At 42.1% G+C, this 23,678-nt stretch overlaps 1 protein-coding gene across 4 annotated transcripts in view; it reads right to left on the bottom strand.

Annotated features, from left to right (window-relative positions):
* The window catches only part of prex1 (phosphatidylinositol-3,4,5-trisphosphate-dependent Rac exchange factor 1), a 101,442-nt gene extending 78,019 nt beyond the window's left edge, over nt 1-23,423 (bottom strand). For all 4 annotated transcript variants that reach the window (XM_061058274.1, XM_061058278.1, XM_061058275.1 and 1 more), the window contains exon 1: nt 23,013-23,423. In XM_061058274.1, coding sequence (XP_060914257.1) covers nt 23,013-23,156 — 144 coding nt within the window. In that variant the 5' untranslated portion in view covers nt 23,157-23,423. The remainder of the gene's footprint in view (nt 1-23,012) is intronic.
* Nucleotides 23,424-23,678: the final 255 nt, after the last annotated feature.

The raw sequence follows: 23,678 nt of genomic DNA, 5'->3' as shown, positions 1-23,678 counted from the left end.
TGAGCAGTCATCTGTAAGACATCAGCAAAAAATAGCTGCTTCATTGTTGCAGCGTCGACACACACCACTTCACCGAAGACAACCATAATAGGCTCATGTCAAGTTGAGAGCTGCTTGTGTGTGCAGATTTATCTGTGTGTGTGTGTGTGTGCTTGCCAATCAAGACTTGTTAGAAAAAAAATCGGATGGTGAAGAGAGACTGGAAGTGAATCTGTTTCTTTTATTCTCTGTTCCTCAATTCTGCGTCGATCGGCTTGCGTCTGAAAGGCTTAACTAACCTGTTTCCGTCTGACTGTCTACCTCATTTCCAGACGCCAATGCTGTCTTAAAAAGAAAAGGGATTGAAGAGATATGAATCCCCCAGACCACTAAATTAAAAAAAAAAAAAAAAACTCCATTCCTGTAGCCTCTTCTTTCTCTGGCAGGCTACTGATGTTTTGTCTGCCAGCATCTACGAGCCTAAAGTCTGAAAATTGACTGCGAGCCATGTGGATGAAGGGTTTAAAAAATGAACAATAATACTGGGTACAATGATGAACGTACAACGATAGTGATAATCCAGTTTGAGCTGATGGACAGTGATTCTGATATGAGATGGATGACACCTGCAACCTGCAAAGTTGGAGAGACGGAACAACTCATTGATGATCTGTATTCAACTCGCCTGCTCGAGTATATGACATAGAGACGGTTTAGATGTTTGTAGTAGAGTTGGTTTTGTTTGGTCAGATTTGTGATTCTCTCTGTCCTAGATATATAGCGATTCTTGTTTTGTTGCTCACAGTGTTTAAAAGTGACAAAATAACTACCCAGGACAGGAGCGCTGCATTCTGTAAACAAAGTCCCAATTAGTCTGAGAAATCTGAGGTTCTCCTTTTTTTGTTAAATTAAATGTCAACACTTCCCAATTAAATGTGAATTCAGTGCCAATAGGGATTTAAGTTTGAACCTTTTTAAAAAAAAAATGTACTAAACGTCTCAGTGCATCAGTGTAGAAATGGAAAAAAGTACAAAGTTGAACTGGAAATATGTCATCAGAACAAGAAAAAAAGAAAAACAACTGAAGATTAAAAACTTGTTTTTCGCTCGAGCTAATGGAGGTGATTCTTCTAAGCAATATTTCATACACCTTGATCCATCGATCTGGACAAACAGTCTGAGGGAGGTGAAGCTGCAACCTTAAACTTGATCAAATGAAGTCTCACAAAACATCAATCCTTCCATAACGTCGAGACAACATGGAAACTATAAACCTTAACTTTATCCAACTACATGTTAGTAAGTTTCTTTTCATATTTTATTCAGTTTGGCAAACAAAAAGCACAATTACAAAGTAATCACCTGCACCTCATGGAGTAAAGAAAGACAGAGCTGCTCAATGCTATAAAGATATAGTCTTTATAAAATGTTCCTGGTTTCAATCTTTGAATGACTATTCCACTAAATGTTAGTATTTTTGTTCTGTCATTTGGTTGAACTAACCCTGCGTGCTCTAAAAAGTCACATTTAACACCGGCTTACTACACGTGTTACTTACTGTAAGTCCCTCTCCGTTAATGAAAGACTCACACTCTTAATCACACATTTGCTCTAAAGATAGAAGCCCAGCCGAGCCGAGCAGGCAGTCAAGCAGCAATCATATCATTTCCTCAGAGGCCCAACACTTTGGGAGGCTTGTCTTAAGTTCCTCCCTCTTTACCATCTTTTATGCGTAGGTGGCACCAAAATAAGATGCAAAGGTCCTCGGCAGTGGAGTGCGACCTCACTAATTAAGACCAGCATTAAAGGGAAGCAGAAGTTGTCGCGTTCTTGACTGGTTACTGGAGGGAGGGAGCTGACTGTGCTCGAAGGCGTGCGCTAATTAAATCTCCCATATGGTAACTTGTACCGTGTCCACACTGGAGGAGTCACTCATGTGAGAGATTGCTCCCTGGCAGAGAAGACAAGAAGAGGCAGGAAACAGGGCTTTCCCTCAGTCGCTTTTTAGATGGAGGAGAGCGTAGGGAGGGACGGGGATGGGTGAAGGGTGAAGAAAAAGAGGGTAAAACGAAGTATCTAGAACTTAAAATCTTGCCTTAGACAGCTTGCATCAAGACTCACTCCTGAAATAAAATGTGCCACACAGATGTGGTGACAGTGGGGAGGATGGAGAGAAGGAGCAACAAAGAGATCCTTTCAGTCCAACGTCCTGCTCCAACACAGCTATTCTCACCCAGGGTTGTATTGGCTGTCTTCATTGTTCCATCACAAAGCACACACAGGTTTCTCCGGAGAGAAAATTTGAAGCTTTGTCAGTCATCATCATCTTGACTGAGACACTGACTGCAGCAGACCCAGAGAGGGACAACAGAACGCATCATAAACCGGGCATGCACACCAAGCATGTCGACGTTTACTTAAAGTCAGGGGGTTTTGGCAGTCTGGACTGGATTTCAGAGCGTGATCAGAAACCGGAACCAGAAATAAACCCCAAAAAAGAAAGAATGATGGGTCTAATTTGAGGGATGCTGACACATGATAGGCAGCAGTTTGTTGTGCTTGGAAAGCTAAGCATCATAATTGGACAAACTGCTGTCTAGACAGATTTTCATATTCAGCTTTCTTTTGAGCACTTAACACTAATGACCACCAGAGAAAAGCAACTTCCTGTTTAGACAAACACATCAGTCATACTAAGAAGAAGAATCAGTAGAGTTTATACTTCAGTTTAATATGAGAAAAGTTCTGGTGTTCTCTAACAAGTAAAGAAGTTTGCTACCAAAAAAAAGGTCCTTAGTCATCCAGAGGTGTTTTGGTTTTGCAGAGTCAGACCTGCAAAAGTACTTTGAGAAACTGCAAGCTGCAAAGGACAGCTCAACCTGAAAACACCTGCTTGGTGATATTAGCGAGACTACTTTTCCCACATGAGAAGAATGGGCTGTATTTTGTGGTTTACTAACAAGTGAGATATGAGGACTATAGAAAATATCATTCTAAATAGCAAGCAGGGGAGGCTTTTTTTTGCAACTGATCACAGATACAACACCGCCATAACATTTAAATGAGTCTGCAAAATTAACTTTGTAGGATAGACGTCTTTGTAGAGATATTATGCAAGAGGAGGCTTATACTGTAGAATGAATTGAAAATATACCAGCTAGAAATCACAGTCAAGTTCTGCAGACTGCAGACAATATGTAGGACAACTTTTACGATTGGTTTAATGTTATAGGATTTTCTCAAATCGTTTATTGATCATTTTAAATGGTATCAGATTTTGTTGCATGTGTCCATGGTCTTGATTTTTATCTGTTCGTGCTGATTTTTAAAAAGTGAATAAGGTGGGTTGGAAAGAAAATCACCATTTCCCCTTTTCAGCCCTCTGCCAATCCCCTAATGCTATTTTTGCTAAGACGAGAAGTGTTTCAGAAGTGTGAACAAATGCAAAAAGTCAATATTTCCACCTCTAGATTGGATAACACAAAGGAAGCAGATGTGACTGCAGCCTCGTATAACCCTCAGCACATTACAAGTCATGCATCATTTGCATGGAGAGGACAATACCTCAGAGCATTGCGCGCACACACACACACACACACACACACACAAAAAGACACACACACTGACATTAAGAGATGAGCTGAATATTAAAAGAGTCCTCCTCTCCACCATAAGCAGCTAAGCCCGTTGTTATTGGAAAAGACTCGATCATGAAAAACAAACACAGTAGTCATGACAAACAGTGTAACTCTACTCCTGTCTCTGGGTGAAGTCGTGGAGCTCATTACTTCTTAATCAACATGCAGAGAGGCTGCAGGATGCGGCTGATGCTCCTCGTTTACTTTCATATCTCCATCTCAGGTGACCTCTACACCTCTTTATATGGCATCAGGACTCCGTCATCAGTGAGCCGAGGGTGTGAAATCATGTTAAGTGAAGGATCAGACATTGCGTCTGTCGAGATGGACAGATTTTTCTCCTCGGCCCGTCTGTTATTGTCTGAAATCTGACACAGCCACGGGGCATCACTGCCCAACACTGTCTGTGAATTTGATCAAAAAAAATGAACGAGGAGATCGTTATGCTTTTAAAGCATGCGCCCTGAGGCAAAATGTGGTTCTAATGTATCTGCAGTGTAGCCTCTCTCCTGCAGCATGAGCAGCTCCAGACAGATTCTGAGGATACGAGTCTTCAAAACCCCTTACATATCAATCAATATGTTTAGCAACTTAGATGGTCTGATGATATTTTTTTGGTTACTCTTGGACTCATAATGAGGGAGGGTGGATGACAGTGAGGGCTCAGCTGCTGCAGAGAGCACTGCAGAAATATTGCACACGATGGTCTCTCGCCACAGGGGCAACGGGCTGTTTGGGGGGGGGCGGGGAACTGCTCGTGATGCAATTCCACAGAGACCAGAGACACAACCGGGAAGCTTTTTCAATGACCACAAAGTAGCAGCACAACACTTACAAAGAACTGTACCATGGAGTATGTATGGTAAAGCTGCTCAACTGGCCTTCATTAGACGAGGAAATCTAATAAAATGTCATTACAGATGTCTGAAGTCAGTCATTGTTTTTGCATTATTCCTGAAGCTGCTTTTCACCCCATGTGCACTGTGTGCCCATGAGGACTAAAGCTAAAGTAAAGTATTCATTTTGACCTCTCTATACCAGAAAAGGTGAGATGATAAATTAGGCTGACTTATCTAATTGAAACCAAAAAAAAGGGCGAGCCTAACGGACCCGAGGTTCCCGGCAACAGTGCTGTGTGCTTTGTGTATAGCACACTTGCTTTTGGTTATACCACGATCTCCACCAAACAGGCCCACACCCCTTCCACTAAACGTTCATATGCAAACAGTTGAACAAGGGTGTTTTCACACTCGAACTAACAAGAGGCTCCTTGAATTTGCCAAGTTTGCCTTAGTGTGAAATATCCTGGTGTGGTTCAGAAAAGGTGAAAGCCAACCACTCTGCAAATAATCGCTGCAACAACTCTACTCCATGGTGTGAATCATGTGAAAAGCACTAAACACTTGTTCATGAAAACTCAGCAATTTTCTGTCCCTCTTGAAGATGCTGTTTACTGAGCAAGGTGCATTATAACAGGACAACAGCGAAACCGATAGCATGCAAAAAGCACTGACGACTAGATGTGATGTCAGCATACAACTTTCAATATTTTGAAGAACTCTGGTGCTAAAATCCAAACTCATCCGTCCAAAATGTCTGGAGAAATTCTCCAGGTTCTGTATTTGAGTGGGCCGGGTGACTAACAGCCTTTACATCAGATGCTGAATGAGCACATGAGCAAGTTGACGTCTGGTCGGGAGATCCCGCAAAACTGAGTCACTGCCGACTTTATTGCAACAATTTGTGTGCAAGAAAAACTGAAGAAAGTTTAGAAGACTTCTGCACGCATGCCTCTGTTTGTGTGTGTGTGGCACGCAAACAGGAAGTGAACACAGAGCAATCACAAGGAACAAAAGCCAACAGTGGTTTTTTTTTTTTTTAGACAACCAAATCTTTGACAAGACTTTAGCTTCTTTTCAAAGCAGATAGGCAGAGGGTGAACTCAGCAGGGGGGGGGGGGGGGGGGGGGGAACAAACAGTCTGCAGAATGAGGCACAGACACAAAAGCTGCAGACGCTGTTTCTGGACAGGAAGTGTGGCTTTTTTGTGCAGAGGAAGTATGTGACATGTTTGACTGACCTCTAACTCAACTGTGTTTAAAGTGTGCCTGTTTAGCATGCAACCAGACTGTAACTAAGTTATAAATATTATCCACCTACTTCAACTATATTCAGCAACCTGTGGCATCAATTATGTTTATTTTAGGATCCTTTTCACTACTGGCTCCAAATGTCACTGATGTGAAACACACTAAGATATGTCTGACATTATTGACCTTGTCAAGCTCCTTGTACTTATTTCAATGGTAGGGCTATTTCTGTGTAGGTACACTGTGAGAAGCTTAACTGGAGTCAAATATATGTACACACATAACCTGTCAATAAATCAGATTCAGGTTGTTATTGTCATATAACGCTCTGTACACATGAAATGATGTCATTTCAGGATTTGATATTATTTGACATTTCCATCACTGCTCTGCAAAGCCACAAACTTCAATATTATAAGGAAACAGAAATAGAAGATGACTAATGGAATACTATTATTACGTCATCACTCCAGGAGACTCGGACCAGTCAAATGTTTTTGTCAAATTACATTTATTTCAAGCTGAGTCATTCTAAACATTTCTACTAGCAGCACAATTATCTACAGATGTCTTCTCATCTCCAAAACAAGCGTGGCCCAGTAATCAGAATTCAGAAGACTATATTTGGTTCACGTGGTTTTGACTGGATATCCACAGAGGTCCCAACTCTCGCCAAGACAACAGATGTTTTGATTAAAAAGTGGTGGTTTTCAAATAACAAATCAGTGTAAATCAAGCTCTTTGGTGAGCTTCAAGGAGTTTGAGCTAATTTTAACTCACTACTGGATAAAATCTAAATCCAGTCAAATGATTTTAATGAGTTAAAAACACTGGTGACATGACATGATGCACTAAGCAACTAGCCAGCTGGAAGTGCTTTAATGTCCGGGTGATAGTTCAAACTCTGATAAACGAGTGTTTGACAACTACAACCAGACCAGTTTAAAACAAAGAAGGGGTTTGATGAATGGAATAAAACAATCATAAGCCAAGCTTTGAACTGAGCAGCCACCTCTAAACCTACTGACATAACTTGTAGTCCAGTACAAACCACTAATCAGCTGCCACCCTGCTGGTGTGATCAGTGTGATCAACAGTGTGATCCCTGTTTGACAACAGTATCCATCTCATCCCATATAATTTGATACAACCCCCAGGCTGGAGAGTCAGATGTGGTTTGGGTGGTTCCTAAATGTAGAGGTTTATCAGAGCGAAGAGGAGCCAGACAGGAAGGTGTGAAGATACAGATGGACCATATGCTGGTGTGGGTTAAATGTTCGCTCCACTGGACAGAGAGAAGGAGGCATGCTGCTGACACGTCTGCCTCGTCTGCTTCTGAACAGAGCGTGACCCAACAATGGCTTCAACTCTGTTAGGACGAGGTCTTCCCTTTGGTCTCAAAACTCTTCTTAAGCTGGAAAAGAGTTTTACAAAAGGTACAAATACACATGGCTCCAAAACATCATCAAGCAGACTGCGAAATCTATATCACGTCTTAACAAGTTTCAAATGTTGGCCACTTAAAATTCATTTTTCAACACAAGAAACTCTACGCAGTCATTTTACAATAGCTAAAAGCAACAGGGAAATAACTGGAGAGAAGTAAGAAAATACCGTGATTGTCCAACAAGGTCCAGTTGCATCATAGCAGTAAATCAGACGTATACAGTCAGGCTCATACTGCAGGTTTGAAGCTTTAGGAGCTGCTGTCACACTGCTGACAGGGTGATGTTATCCCAAGGGTCGCTCGGGCCGTGGATTTAATTAGATTTTTGATTTGCCTTTACCTCCGTCAAAGGTTAACCGATTAAACATGGATTAATGGCACGATGAATGTCTGAAGGAACATGGTCTCACGGCACCTTCACTGACATTTTGGACGCCACCGCAGAGTTTTACTTGATTGCATCATACCGGAGAGCGGGTATTTCTTATATTTTGTACAGAAAAACTACAGGAGAGAGACACGCAAGAGTCCACCAAGTTCCCTGAATTACTTTAGAAATGTAAAGAATTCAGTAAAAAAAAACAAAAAAAAACAGGGGATATTAACATTTAAAGTCCACAAACTATTCCAACAACAAACACATCTGTGCTGATGGATTTAGAGACACATGTACTTGTCATTTACTTTCTACACAAAGAGCTCAATGCAATAAATTGATTCTGATTAAACATTTACATGTGTGCCAAAGTCAAACAGCAGTTTCATTATGTTCATTAACCTCTCTTTGGTAAGCATACTCTTGTATAAACAGTGTGCCAGGGACCTGATAGATTTCACACTTCCTGTTAGTCATAAGAGCAAGTGGAAATGTTCATGAAATACAACACAACTCAATAATGAGATGATGGTGTAATGCCCGTTTCTTTGATAAAGCGAGTTATTTCAGAGCGGAGACTCTAAACAGAATTAGTCCGTTCTGAGTAGGACAATCAGATTGCTCCGTTCGAGGAACATAATTACTTCAATCTTAATTTTTCTTCTTTGTGAGTGGACTTCTTAAATCTCTAGCAGCTTCTCCATAATGAGTCTAAAGATGACATTAATGGGGACAAAACTGGGCCCTTTTCCTGATTGCCAACGGCTACATCAGCATTCACAAACGCTGCTGCGCCGTCTCACTGAATTCAGATATCGCACACACAACAGACCCCGTATATCAAGCACAAGCTCAAACACTTGTCAAGGTTTTTCCCGCAGGCCCTGAGGGCCCCTTTTCAGTTCTCTGTGGTTCCCACACCGACTGAAACAGCCCTTAAACAGAATCCCAGATCCACAGATTCAGGACATTTCTATACAAGTCCTCAGGTCACCAGCCTCACTCTCTCTACCCCTCCTTATCCGAGAGAAAACAACAACAAGCTAAAAACAATGTGCCCATTAAGGGTCTTTCTCTTTTGGGAGAGGACTGGGATGGCCAGGGCAGTTCTGGAGAGGGAATTGGGGGCCATTTTGGGGTCGACATGGCATGAAATTGAATAAATAAATGAAGAAATCCCCTCTTTGTGGCCTGAGTGCAGCAGAGCCAGAGAATGGCCCGTGGTGCTGCCACAATGAGGGACCCCAGCAAACCTTAGCAGACTTCTTTCTCTCTGACGCCGTAATTCACATCTCTCCCTCCCTCAGCTTCCCCTCACCCTCCAACCAGCCCCTCACTGTCTTCCAAGAGAAACCCTTTTTGGCAGAGCCAATCACCAAAAACACAAAGTCTTCTTTGAGTCTGGTCCAGTTTTTTTTCCTCCCACTTTCTCTCACTTCCGCTTTGAAGGACTTTAAACTTGAGGGCTCTTTGAGACGCACACATGGGCGGAAACTAAACCCTACAGGGGGATGAGTCTGTGTCTCAACCACAGAGGACAGACAGCACTGGACCAGAAAACTTCCTGTTCAAGACTGCCTACTCATCAAGCCCACATCAGCTTTTTTGAACCAATGAATGTATGCGGTGAAAAATCTCTCAGTCTGGATGTGAGCCTTTTATAGTCCATCAAAAAAAATCTGCTTTCTCAAAGTGTCATGGCTGCAAACATCTGACTCATCTGTGCATGACTTGTTTTTTTCATTGGGCATGTTGGCATGTTCCTACGATGTGGTCCTGTATAAATATCTGCAGTGATATGTCCTCTTCCTCAGGTTGTTAGGCAGCTCTTTCCACACAACTAAAGCCTCATTCCCAATTCTTACACCCATTACCCAAACAGTGAAGTAGAAAACTTCTGTTCTCATGTACTCCCTTAGTGAAAATGAAAATGGAAATTTTCTTCATGCTTGTGATGCACAAAAGAGTGCTGGATCATACGTCTTTATAGTCGTTTCCTTTTTTTAAACTCTGAATTTAACCAGCTGGCAAATTCAAACATGCACATCTGCTCCAACCTGTTAATCTGTTAAAGAGGTCCAACTCTATCTGCATTTGACGTCTGTATTTTAATTCAATTCTGGACTAAAACATCATATTCTTATCTAAATGATCAGCCAATTTGATCTCTGCCATTGCCCACACTCAGGTTTGTCAAAGATTTCTCTTTGAGCCCTTCTCCGAATGACTTTCATGTTGAGGGGTGACATGTGGTGATCAGAAGATAACATCATGGACCAGATTGTCAAGGCCATCTGGACGTTTGGATGTGAGTTCTTCTGCTGCTGACAGACGCAGGCATCAGAGTGTGGCGAGTGTGGAGATGAGTGAGCCATCAGAGACCTGTGAGGCCCCTGACTGAGCAAAGAGAGACTGCAGAGAAAGATTTATTACACCAAACTATTTTAGCTGCATGCATTTAGCAATATCCTAAACATACAGTATTCCCTGTTAAAATGTGTATCCGAACAAAAATATGTGTTTACTTACTGTCCTTACAATACAATAATTATATTTCTTAAGTGTAAAATGGGAAAAACAGTAATGCAAATATCCTTATTTCTAACAATATATTGAACTTTGAGGGAGTAACGTATCTGACCTCTGCTCCAGACACTATACATTAAAGGAAACAATGACCCTCTTTGCACCTGGTATCAACATAAAGCGACCTGATCACAAGTGGACAGCACTTGAGTGACAGCGTTGAAGCTTTGCATTGAAAATGTGTTTCCAGTGACCACTTGTGATCGGATCACACTTGCCTGCTACATATACTTCTCCCAGTTCGTAACAGTGCCATCTTAGATGATGTAACTTGTTGGGGCAGTCCTTAATGTGGCTCAGGACACATGAGCATTCACACTACCAAACCCATGTGGACAAATGCATCCCAGATTACCTCCGTAAGCGGCCTGATTGATCAGATCTGTATGCATATCAGGACACATTGGAGTGCATTCACACTGGGGATGCTGGGGATGTTAGATCAAAATACAGCCAAACCGTGCTGCTCCTATGAGATGGTATCCGTCCACTGTGCTCGTTTACATCCAGTTAGAAGAGCAGGAGGAACAGGCCTGTTAACAGGAGCTACAGCCAGTCTGTCGCTGTAGGCCCAACTAATGGTGGTTGGCTGCGTTACAGTTTGAGCATAAAATGACTGCAACGAAGGCTGAAATATTAAAAATGAATTTAACTAACTAGTAATTCTGGTGCTGACTAACATGATGATGTTTAACCGTTAAGTCAACTAAACATGCACATCCCTAGTTCACATGTAGCATTAAGGCTGTCCAGTTGTGATCTGATCCCTCAGGGGGAATACAGTTGTAAACAGGGACCATTACAGTGTAAAATAAACTTGAAATCTGATGATTTTATATTGCTGTTTCATTGTATTTTTAAGGTGTTGTTAATATCATTATCTTAAATCATCAAACAAAGTTAGACCACATCAAAACAAAGGACACTTAAGAGGAATTATCTATTTGCAAACTAACGTCCTCTAGAGTGGAGGGGATACATAAATATAATAATGATCACATGGAATGGAGACAGCCTTGTAGAATGCATTCGGGTGCTGCATCTTAAATGGTTTAAATGGCTTTTAAATAAACGTGCACTGTAAAAGGTGCCATGAATGAAAGGGTTAACTTTTGGAACATAACCAAGAAAAACCCAGACAGAGAGAGCCACACCTGGCATTCAGCTGGGCAGACATAAACTGTGTCATGGGCACAGACTAATTTGGTAAAACACCAAATTAGTGTCCTACACTACACCATAATGGTGATTTGGCAAAGCAGAGTGGGATGATCACAGAGGACACCCACTGATTAAGACCAAAACAGTAATTTACCAACTCCATAGAGAACAGTATTTAATGGACGTACAGACAGCAGCTAGTTGAAGCCATTTCCATCCATAAAAATGCTAAAAACACACTGATGCAACTGACCTACATTCTGTCTCAACTTCTCTCCTTGGCAGCCACTAACACCACTAACACTTCTGTTAGTCTCCACTTCTGAAAGCGATGCTTCCAGGATCGTTTGGATTCACAATAGTCCAGCTCGCTGCAGCATCAAAGTGTTGCAGAGAGATAACAGAGAGTGGAACTGCTCATTGTGAAACTAGATCATATTTAATCATACGATGAAAAGAGGCAGTCCTGGTATCCCGATTAACTGTTAGAGCACTGCAAACATGCTCCACCAGTTCCTACATTATTATTTTGGCGGAGTATTTACAAATGATTCCTTAATAAAAGAAAATCTGTACTTCCTCGTTTTAAAAGGTTTTCATTTCATAATTACAAAAGATAGATGTGTCACTTCTTTCCAGCAAATGTGAACTCAATGAACACACAAAGCATTCTGGATGGAAGAACATACACATAAGCTTTAGCTGTGAGAATGGGTGTTTAGATCTTATAGAAACGCAGTGCCAACACTGGTATTACTTCTTCATGTACTTTATTTTCTTGGAGTTTCTTCAGTCACTTACTTGATATTTCTAAAATCGGTGGTACAACATTAAGGTATTTTATGCAAAATATGCAAAATCTTTTTTGTTTCTTTTTTTAGATCAATTTTAAGTAGGATGATGCACTCAACAATCTCCCCAGGCCATATAACATCCGCTCACTGCTGCATGCACTTATCATGTTATAAACTTATAAAGCTTCCATAGCAACGACATCATCGATAACGATGAGCTTAAACATGTCCGTCCCTATAAAAAGAATGAAGACTGTAGCTATGAAATGTTCTGTATTAGCTCACTTTAACTGGATTATGCAAAAGATGATTTCTGGCAGCAGTGAGTCAGGGTGAATGTTGTTTTTAAACAGTTGTAACCAGAGCTGCTTGCACTCACTCAAGGGTTTGTTTTTTTGGTCTGTCATGAATCCAGTCTGTAGACTCTAGAGCATCATGTAAATCACAGCTGGAGGCAACAACAAAAAAAATCCCCCCAGAAATTGGCCATGGTTATTCGTCATGTCAAAACTTGGTACAATTTCCTAAAAGGTTTCCTGTCAGCACAAGAGAACAAAATGATGGCATTAACAGCTCGAGCATGCATGACTCAGGCCTTTAATCATGCCATGTTAGCTGGCAAAAATTTCAACGCACTGAACTTGTGCCAGAATACAAACTCTTCAGCGAGCGGGTCCAAGAGTTTGTCAGCAGCTGTCTTGAACAGTTACAACAACAAAGTCTGCAGCCACTCGGAGTTACTGGGTTAAATTACATAAATAGGAAAGACCTCTGTTCATTAGTGAAGTCAGCTTGTTATCTCAGAGTTATTGTTGAACTTTGCATGACATGGTAATCACTACATAAGCCTGACTTGTTCTCAACTACTTAAGTTAATATTCAAACACTCTTACTTTTTGTAAATTAACCAAGAAACATAATTCAACAATGTTCTGTCTGCCAGATCTTTCCATGGTTCAGCACTCACTCTGGCTGACACACACAGTACGCTCTATTGGCACTTGTAGGCTGAACAATCATCTGACACACTGTGATTCAGTTTTCTTTCAGTGGATGTCAGAATGCTAGGCTGACATTTACCGTTGACCTTGAGCTGTCACACCAAAGACAACATGGATGAAATCCATGTCCAAAGACCGAACTGGATAGAAGCTGAACCCACAGATTTACACCTTCAACCCATGTGTTTATCTTTTAATCAAGATCTTAAGTCCACTGGCACGACTTGAGATAACTTGCCACCAGTTTCGATGGGAGGATGGATTTTGGATAACCAGGAGACAACATCCAGGGCCAAAAATGAAGGGAAGAGGAAGTGCCAAAAAACTGCAGTATCATGAGTGGCCACCTGTGGTTGCCTCTATAAAGAAGTCAATACATACAGAGACCGGGCGGCACCAACTTAACAAAATACTTAAATATATTTACAGTGTAGCACAGAATCAGATTTTTGTCTCTACAGCATGTACAGGGAACTTATTATTGCAACACAATACCCTACCATACCGTACCATACCATACCTTACCATGCCTTACCACACTGTACCATACCAGTGTTTCCCCCACCATTATATTGGGGGGGCGGCCCGCTTGCTTGAAGGTCAAGTAAAGTAAGTAGGTCAAGGTTTTTTTAAAGATTTATTTTTGGGCTTGTTGTGCCTTTATTGTAGGGATAGGATAGTGGATAGAGTCGGGAAATCAGGGAAAGAAGTCATTTAAGGATACCTTTCCGATAGAAAAGGACAGCTGTCATTAAAAGTAACACATGAACACCAAGATTCCTTCAAGTGTTTGTGTCGTCGTGTCGCCGTGTCGGCATGTCGGCTTGCCCCCCCAACGCTGTAAACCTAGGGGAAACACTGCATACCATACCCTACCCTACCATACCATACCACACTGTACCATACCGTACCATACCATACCACACTGTACCATACCGTACCATACCACACTGTACCATACCATACCACACTGTACCATACCATACCATACTGTACCATACCATACCCTACCACACTGTACCATACCATACCATACTGTACCATACCATACCCTACCACACTGTACCATACCATACTGTACCATACCACACTGTACCATACCATACCCTACCATACCACACTGTACCATACAATATGATACTGTACCTTACCATACCCTACCCTACCCTACCACACTGTACCATACCCTACCATACCACACTGTACCATACCATACCTTACCATACCCTACCATACCACACTGTACCATACCATACCCTACCATACCACACTGTACCCTACCCTACCACACTGTACCATACCCTACCATACCACACTGTACCATACCATACCATACCACACTGTACCATACCATACCACACCCTACCATACCACACTGTACCATACCACACTGTACCATACCATACCACACCCTACCATACCACACTGTACCATACCATACCCTACCATACCACACTGTACCATACCATACCCTACCATACCACACTGTACCATACCATACCACACTGTACCATACCCTACCATACCATACCATATGATACTGTACCTTACCATACCCTACCACACTGTACCATACCATACCTTACCATACCCTACCAAATAGAATTTCAGTTAACCTCAGCCACTTAATGAATTAGCATTGAGCATTCACTTTATGACTTTTGGTAGCCTACCCTCTAAACCCTTGTTCTCATCCAAATATGGGTTATTTTGGCCGCATAAAAACAAAGAATGGTCATTGCAATAAACTGCTATGAAACTGCTGCAGTGTTGCAGAACAAGTGACAACAGAAGAAGTGGGTTAGTGGAGTGTGATATGGGTGTGACTCTCCTTTGTCCCATTGTGTTATGGCTTGTGTACAGTGGAGCTTCCTAACTGGACAGCATACAGGCCAGACATTTACTCTGACCCGCTCCGATCAGGCAACACTTCAACAGTCCTGTAATCGTACCCAGACTTCATCGAACATCGACACATTCTCTACCTTTAAGAAGCTTTGTGTGAAGTTGTTCTGTGGTTGTTTTGTTATGCAGCACCTCGAGGAGGTATATGACCTCTGATCCTGAAAGAAGCCACACATCTGGTTGTATTTGAGAACACAAACAAACATTGTTAGCCCGCTGCCACAGTTTGTAAACCAAACAAGGAGCTCCAATGAGAGAGATCCCATCAGGTCTTTCTGCAGGTATTCCTCCATCCTATTCATTCATCTTTCAGGAGTGTTCTCATCAAACATGCTGCAGCCAGTGTCCATCCTGAGAGAGAGCATGTCCTAACTTTGTTCAGGTCAAAATATCCAAGGGGACATTAGAGATCTCATGTTCCTGTAGTTTAACAAGTCATGCTAGGTCAGCCACTGTATCATATAACAGCTTGAACAGCACTTCACAGAGCTTTTCAGATACACTGTTCTCACATCCTCTTATTTGTTTGGCTTGCTCCAGTAGTAAAAATGTCTCCGTTAACCAAACAGTACAACTGCAAAGTCTGTTTTGCCTGCATTCTTGACATTGCATGACCTGCTGTTTGACACAGTGAAATCAGTGCCTGATACAATGTTCATGAGTTCTTGTGGTACATTTTTTCCCCTTCTTCCACACCCCTCGGATTTCAAAGTACCGCCTTCTAAATAGTTTCACTTTAACTTCAAAAACACTTGAAAATAAACGTCTAATTTTATTTAATACCTATGACGGCAAAGTCAACATTCAAAATAAGACATCCTGCTACCCTGATCGCGTCAAATGACTTTTCTCCTACGCTCATTCAAGCTGGAACAATACGCAGACATCTCTCGCAGGGTGGGGTGATGGTAATGGGGGGGATGTTGACATCATGCCTCCGGGTGTTACAGTGGTTTAGACTTGTTAACTTGAATTCTTAAAATTCCTGCTGCAGTCTTATGCCTTAAAGAAATGGCTTATCAACACACATGACTTTAAGACAAAAAAAAAGCAAAAAGATTAAGTTGGGAAAAACTGGCACTAGCTTCCATTTATGCCGCAGCCTCCATTGTAATGAGTTGGCTCCACTGCAAGGTACCAGTTGTACCAGACTCAGATGGAAAGGTGCACAGTGGCAAACACTTGCGTCATATGTTCACCTCAAAGGTATGTCAGTGGTTCATGCTTTGACCTCAGGTGTAAGGTAGTCAGGTCAAGCCTAGTCAAGTCACTTTCTTTATGAAGCACGTCGGGGAGCGTGGGTTAGGATTTGGCTGTTCAGGTTTATAATCAAACATGAAAACATACAATTGTATTCAATAAAGCAAATAAAAACGAAAAAAGGCCCGAACTATCATTTAATCGACAACATGCAGTAAGAGGACCCTGCAAATGAGGTAAGAATAGAAGATCTGAGGGCAACATTAAATTGGAAGAAAACAATGTGTCAATGATTAAACTGAGGGTGTAAGTAAATATTTTGATACACTTGAGTATTGCAATGTTGCTCTTTGTGATGATGTCTCTTCTTAAACACACTGCCTAGTTTATTAATCAATAATCTGCATGCAAAACAATGTATTTTCTTTACTTTATCTGCGGATCGCTTTGCTTTAGGGAGGATAAAAAGCTGTGCTGTGATGATGGGTGTTACAGGGACTGTGGAAAACACAAAAGCAGATCCAATTGTTCTGACTGCAATAACAAGAAAACTTGTTATCAGATTTAATACATGCGCTGCCTGTTGTCTTTGGCAGTTTTCATGTCCAATATATTGCAACATATCCAAACCCCTCGTTTGTGATGTGAAACATATTGTTGGATTATTTCCAATAAAACACTCTGGCACTTGACCGGAGCATAAACGAGGGACTGAGACGAACTGTTGTGAGTATGACCTATGTGACCTTCGGGGGGGGGGGGGGGGGGGAAGGTACAAAACAGTCCTGGTCAGAAAGAGAGTTCTGTCTCTTTATTGTATTTGAACACCAATATCTACCTCTGCTGAACACCACCCTCAGAATTGATGGTTTGGCTATCCATGGAGTCTGTATACAATTTCTCCAACAGGGATTTTAAAGCCCAGTAATAATAAAAATCCTCACAAAAACCCCAGTGGTCTGCCATGGTAAATGTTCTACCTGCTGTTAGGACTCCACGTGCTGTTTTTTCCCTTTGGCTTTTGCTATATATGTGAAGCCTGCCTGTGTTTGTATGACTTCAGCTGGGCTGAGGTTGCAGCCAACTGAAACCACCAGCATTGTGGCCAAGATGAGAGTTAGAATCTGCAGCTATTTATACCCACTGAGCCCAGAGAAACTTCATCCTGGTCTTTCCCACCAAGTGGGGGAGGGCTGAAGAGATGGAGTGGAGGGGGGGGGGGGGGGGGGGAGAGAGAGAAGGGGAAAAAGGTAAGAACGAGTTGAAGTTAAGAGAGGAAGCTCAATGCTGGCTTCCTGCATGTGTGTCTTCCTGGGCACCAGCTGGATGATGTCTGTGTTTGAATGCATGTACACATGTCATCCTGTTTGCTCAGCAAGTGTATAGAAAAGGCAACAACAGAAAAAAAAGAGGAAGGGGTGTGAAAGGCTGCAGCTTTATACTGTACGTGCATGCGCATACAATAAAACGCCTGCACAGGAGGAAACATCAGCGTAAGACAACATGTGTAATCTCACTTGTGTGTGGGCCAAAGCAAGGGTCAGAGGGGGCAGGATTTCCAGATGTTTCCTATTATCCTGCAGCCCTGACGAGACCTTCCTGGTCACCCTACACTCTGTCTTTCATTCTCAGAATTAAGAAGGAAGGCTGAAAGCTGACTAACTTTACAGCCACATGATTATTATTCTGTTGTCTTTAGCGGAGAGGATTCATAACAGGCATGGGTCAGTGTGGTGAAAAGATGGCAAAAACCCTATTTTTACGGTTTTGCAGGAAAATCCCTCACATCTACCAGGTATGACGTCAATGCCCCTGGTCCTGACATAGATAGCCTACATTTTGGTGGATCACGGCAGGGAAAATCCAGTTGCTTGGATTAAATCAACAAAGCACAGCCCTGAAGAAAATCCCCACTAATCTACGGCTTTAAGAAATTATCAATTCACACAAACCAGGGATTTTTTTCCCCCCAACAAAAGCAGGAAGAGAGCAGTTATCACCACTGACTGTGATTTGAAAAGGAAAGGAGCCAGCTTCCACTTGGTCTTGAAGAAGAAACAGATTTGGAGATTTGCAATGACAACACAGAGCAAACCCAGTCATCTAATCCCTCCTTTCACATATCCCCCTACCCCCTTCTCACCTCTTCTCCTCCCAACACCCCTACATGCTTCCTCTCTAGCGTGTTGGGTGAGCTTGTTGGCACTGGTAATCGCCAGGGGATGAGTGACATGCAGAATGACTGAGATGCCAAAGCTGGATAAGCATCTCTTTTGTGTGTCATTGCAATCATTGCAATTGAGGAACGATGCCGCACGGGGGGCTAAAGATCTATCAGGTGAAGGACGACTACAAAGGGAGGGTGAAAATAAATCAGTGATAAGGCGATCGAGATTGACGTGGGCGGTCATCGGTGAGCTTCCTTTCATTGGTGGCTGTTCAATTTCTACCACTGACATGAGGCTTAAACCCCAAAGAGACTGAGCTAAAACTAACCCATCAGATGTGGACAGATAAGACAGAAGCTGTAGGGTCAACATAAGTAAATCAATAGCATGTAATGCTAAGCTCTGGACTTAAACATTGAGACATGACATCATCTGGATTTTTGGATCTGGATCTGGAGCGTGGCTGCAACTGAACTGACAGCAGAAAATGGTTTATTGAGCTAATTATCAACAGTATGTCATGCATCAGTCATAGTCGTAAAACTGGAGGAGAAAAGGGGCAAAACAAACAAAGAAACAAGTCTCTGAAGGTCGTTAAGAACATTGCTCAAAGGGTTAATGTTCCCACCAACATAATGCAGTTACTGTTGCAGAGATGTACGTTATATCATTTTAACATGATAAACAGCTCATTTATTACATTTTTATTTTGAAGCAATTTTGTAAATAACTTAATTTTAGACAGTGATCGCAAGAATTGGCCGCCTTTAAATGTTTTGAATTTCCATGACTGGTATTGGCCTCAATGGAGTCAATGCGTCATTATCTGCACTGATTTCCAGCAAACAAGGAACCAGATTGTGACCACAAGCCATGTCCTGTTTTCAGTTACATAGGTGCAGTTCACTTTCACTAAGGGGAAATACCTCTCACTGTCAAGCTATCACTATTACTAATTTGCATCTAACTCACAGAAGATGTGTAAATATACTAATAATTCTGAGAGAGATGTTAGATAGCATTCAGAGAAATGGAAAGTATCTCACTTAGCCATATGACAGATCGATGACGAACATAGCTGTCTGAAACAAAAATAACTGCTCCGATTCTTCTCCAAGACAACTCACTTTTCATTCCCCATCGCTACTTTGGCCTCTTCCATCTGAAGGGCTACGCAAACCCAAAACAATTAACCCCCCACCCGGAACGACTCCGTCCGTATCTTTACAGAAACCATATGTTGTGAGCTCCCACAGCCAGACTTCCCTTATCAACACCAGTGTGAGCTGCATGGGGGGACACAGCCTCGGCTCCCACAGAGGGGATGAGGAGCAGGCTCAGCTGGACCCTGGATGGAGAGCTTGGGAGGGATTTGTAGAGGATCTGCGCTGGTTGTTGGACTGATGTTTTCTTTCTTTTTCTTTTTTTTTTACTTTCAGCATGGTGCTTTAGCAATGAAAGCTATACTGAGCGGAGCGCCCCCCAAACACTAAATCCTCTGTAGTGATTGTCTTTGGGGCCTTGGAGGGGAGGGGGAGTCACATGACAAGAAAACATATATTACCACATATGGGGTACTAGAGTATAGAGCAGCATGCTTTGGCAACAGAGCTTGTCTACACAGTATGAGAACATATGTGAGGATGGCTCGTAATGAGGGTAATGAAATGCATCCATCCCACCCAACAGAAACACTTTAGAGTGAAATTTGAATGCTTTTCTTAATCTCTAAATGTGAGTTTGAATCAAGGCTGTCAAAATGTTTCTATACTCTGATACTTCTCGATACCATCTGTTTTAAAATAAAACAATCTGTTATTTTATTGATGTATAGTACTGTATCAAAAAGTAGTCAAGCTTGAAAAAAACTTCACATCATCAGTCATATCTTAACCAAAAGTTGCTGCAAGGGAAAGAAAGAGCCCCGTCGAAACTGTACAAATATGTCAGCAATGTTTCAGCACAGACAGTGTGCTCACGTAAATAAAAACAAGAAACTTCCCAATTATTGGTGCCCACCAGTACTTGTATTGTTGTTGCCATGGTATCCAAACAGCCATGACATCATCATTTCTTCTAGCATCATATCTAAGTTTAAAAACATGGTATGGTGACAGCCTTTGTTTAGAGATATGGTCTGAGGAACTCTACAATTGCTACTGATGTTCTCTGTATCTCAGGGATGCTGCCATTTAAAAAGAACAGATTTTCCTCTGGTCACCAGTGCCACCAATTGACACATAACAATGTGTGACATAACTAAACTCCCATTTTTGCTAACACTGCAAACAAGCTTCAAAGCTACGTTTCTTGGCATGCAAAAAAAGCATCCCGACTACAGAGGATGTTTGAACAAACACTAATTTAACAGAGAGTTGGCTAACTAGTTGGACATCAAACCATCTGAATCCAACCAAAGAATTTGTCTGAAGAAGAGCTGCTGAGCACGGCAGTAGCATGCAATGCATCCTGGTACATGTATGACGACATATGTCTTGATTACTTTAGGTGACCACATTGACTGCCAACACTGAAGGAAATCCATATGAAATGTGTGAAAAAATCATTTTACCAAGATGATAAAACATGAGAAACAGACCTTACATTTACACAGACCTCGATATCAAGCTGCACGTGACACTTGAATTAGAAAAACACCGGCAGCTTATATCGAATAGAGACAAAAATTCCAACACAGGATCATAAAAGCAGGAAATAATGGCTTAATCTCCACTCCTTTTTAAACTACAGCCTTTGCTTTATAATTGGAAATGCTATACAAAGACACATTGATAACATTCCCCTCCGGCCGGAGCGAGTCACTCCCCTCTGGCTATCACCGTATGGCTTAAATCAAGACATGCCAATTGATGTAATGTCGGGGAGGAGCATGGTGGAGGACACCAGCACTGACAGCTTTCAGATGTTCACAGGGGGAAAAAAAGCTTCCAGGCTTCAATGATAAAAGAGTGGGGCTTTGTCTTTATCAATACGTCTGAACTGGCTTTTTGAGGTGGGGGGGAGTAGGTCAAAGCGTGTCTCGCTCTGCTGCCTGGTCTGTCTTGTTGCAGAAGATAAGAATTGGCTACCTCTCAGCCCTTGCGTCATTTTTTTAAAAGGAAACCAAAGAGATAGACAATCTAAAGTTCACAATGTGTTTTTCTGAATGTGTTCAGTAAACTAGTTAAAGGTTCTGCTGCATATCTCAAAACGTTGTGATGTAGTTACCACTTCCAGATGATTTAGTATCTTTGTGACATTAGAAGTGAGGAAACTTTGAGGAAGTTCTTCGACACATGACAGCACGAGAGGAAGAAGGAACCATGACCATGTTTGACAAATACTTTCCAGCGGTTGAAATCGGACAATTTTACCAGCAGATAATATTCAGTCGTTGCCTTGTCAATCTTTTGAGCCAGCAGGGGGGGCAGAGCGGGTAAAAGATACCCTGAAATCCCCACCAGCTTCAGGGGTTGTGTTTTGTAGCTTACACTGACCTTTGACCTTGTTGTGGAGGTGGGGAGACAAAAAGGGGGGGGGGGGGGGCTTACCCCTACTACAAGCAATAAAGCATTATAATATAGTCCCATTATTGCTGTCATATTAAATGCAGTCAATTTGGAGTAAGTCCCACAGTTGTATTCGTCTCAGCTGGAGGCAGACACCACCTGCACAGTTCAAGTCCAACAGATGACAAGGCAGGGATAAAGGGAGGAGACAGAGGGACGTGAAAATGACACAGAGATGTGACAAATTGAATAGTCTCCTGGCTGCAGGTGGGAGCCATCTATGTCTGGCTGAAAGTAGCATGAAAAATCGCCAGGACAATCATTCATCAAAGGCAGCTGATGCGGCCAACAATGAGTGAATAAGTAGGCTAACTGTGCTGAAAGTGCTTCTTATCTCAGTGTGGAAAAAAGGGAGGCGTGGTGGTGTTGAATGCTCATGAATAGGCTACCTAATTATTTGCAAAGCCAGTGTGAATAGAGCTCTCCTTTGATTGTTTTGAACCTGAGCTTTAGCACACAAGGGAGAAGTGTGAATGATGCCTCGGGCTTCAATTTGAACACATTTACCAAGGTCTTATGTCTCTCACATACATGTCATAATTCCATTGACAAAGTGGGGTCTAAATTACTCAAAGCTGAACACATAACATGACAAAATAACAGGCTGTGCTCTCAGGAGAAAGCTGTCAATGTATGTCTGTGAAGAAAGACACATTGTGCAACAAACAGAAGCTGTAAACCCAAAGCTCACTTCCGCAGCCTGTTATGTATCACAACACAAATGTATTTAAAAATTAAACTACCATCAGATAAACTACTCGTTGAGTACCAAACGTCAAACCAGAGCCAATGCGAATTTCTTCCTATTTAATGTCGTACCAAGCCCGTCCACTACACTGTGGACAACACATTAACTTTGTTATTTTCTTGCTAATTTCTGCAGCTTAATTTACTCCTTGCATGCCGAAGTCAGCTTTGTACCCTGCCAATTCATTCAATACCACATGTCGTCTTATGAAGTGTGTCATTTAGCCTAAAAAGTGAAGACAACCCTGACTTTGAAGATGTTTAAATGGAGTTCGGCGGGCTGTCCTTGTCCGTGTCTGAGGGCGCTGAACGTGGACACAAACAACGTGAGAGGTAAATGTCAAAAACTTACCGACTGAAGGAAAAGCAACGTCCGAACATAATCCCTCTCTGTGTTCAGCATTTCATTCAAAACACAAAGTCTGAGCCGCTGTTGCCGGTCCGAGTCCTTGGTGGCGTGGATACCGTTCTCCAGATGCCCGTCGTCCTCTTCCATGATGGTAATTCAACTCGCAGAAACGGGTCGCTCTCTTTACAAATAAACTCTTCTTTTCTGGAGTATCCACACTCTGGCTGTGCTGCTGCTGCTCCTTCAGTCCATTTTGCAGCAGCAAGTTTTTCAAAATCCGCACGCAGATTAAGTGATGCACAGAGCACCACAAACACTGGAAATAAAGTTCAGTAAAAAGTCGCAAACAAACACAAGCGGAGAGCCGGAGTGTGTGGTCGCTACACCAGCTGAGAGAGCGGGCATTGAAGGCAACAGTCCTCAGTTCAGAGAGGACGGAGAGAGAGAGAGAGAGAGAGAGAGAGAGAGAGAGAGAGAGAGAGAGAGAGAGAGGGGAGGAGGAGGGACCCAGATCCAGACACACACAGGAGCCACAGCTCACTTCTGATCTGAGTACAGAACACAAAAACAAACACTTGCACAAACACATCTGGACCTGCATTCATGTTAAGACCCTACAGTTTATATTAAATAATGTGGGATTCTGCAGGAGATTAAACAGAACAACAA

The sequence above is a fragment of the Labrus mixtus genome, chromosome 15 (assembly GCF_963584025.1).
Source record: "Labrus mixtus chromosome 15, fLabMix1.1, whole genome shotgun sequence".
Classification (NCBI taxonomy): Eukaryota; Metazoa; Chordata; class Actinopteri; order Labriformes; family Labridae; genus Labrus; species Labrus mixtus.
Note: the sequence above shows the minus strand (reverse complement) of the source record. Positions and strands in the feature narration are given on the sequence as shown.